This window comes from Penaeus monodon, chromosome 29 (assembly GCF_015228065.2).
Source record: "Penaeus monodon isolate SGIC_2016 chromosome 29, NSTDA_Pmon_1, whole genome shotgun sequence".
Taxonomy (NCBI): Eukaryota; Metazoa; Arthropoda; class Malacostraca; order Decapoda; family Penaeidae; genus Penaeus; species Penaeus monodon.
Window position 1 is genome coordinate 26,083,616 of NC_051414.1, and position 569 is coordinate 26,084,184.

Below are 569 nucleotides of genomic sequence, written 5' to 3' on the forward strand. Positions count from 1 at the left end.
AACAACTGCATCTTTGATTCAGAAGAGAGGTTATTGTGGGTCAGCATTATGATTATACTACCTGACGTACAAGTCAAGAAGGTTTAACAAGCTTTGGGTAACATATGGTGCATTGTTGAATTCCTTAATTGTATACTTAAATTATTTGAAATTATATGATTAAATTAGCAGTTTGATACATAATTATTAAGATGGGCGTTCCCAACAGGTGGGGCCGAACAGTCATGGTTCGAGGAATTTCGGGAGAGGAGGCAGCAGCAAAGTGCACCAGTGTCCGTACTGTGTATACTCAACAGTTAGGAAAGACCACATGACAAAGCATATTCGTATTCATACAGGAGAAAAACCATTCTCCTGTTCATATTGTTCTTATAGCACTACAACCAAAGATAGCCTTAAGCAGCATGTTCGCACACATACTGGAGAAAAACCTTTTACCTGTCCTTACTGCCCTTTTCGAGCATCACAGAATTGTAATGTGAAAACCCACATCCGTGTTCATACTGGAGAGAGACCGTATACATGTTCCAAGTGTTCTTATAGGGCATCTCAGAAATCTGCGTTACAGT

The 569-nt window shown here is 39.5% G+C and overlaps 1 protein-coding gene across 1 annotated transcript in view; it reads left to right on the plus strand.

The window, feature by feature from the left end:
* LOC119591800 (gastrula zinc finger protein XlCGF8.2DB-like) overlaps positions 1-569 on the plus strand; it is a 9,936-nt gene that overhangs the window by 1,396 nt on the left and 7,971 nt on the right. Inside the window, exons 5-6 of the mRNA XM_037940544.1 lie at positions 209-295; positions 376-567. Coding sequence (XP_037796472.1) covers positions 209-295; positions 376-567 — 279 coding nt within the window. The remainder of the gene's footprint in view (positions 1-208; positions 296-375; positions 568-569) is intronic.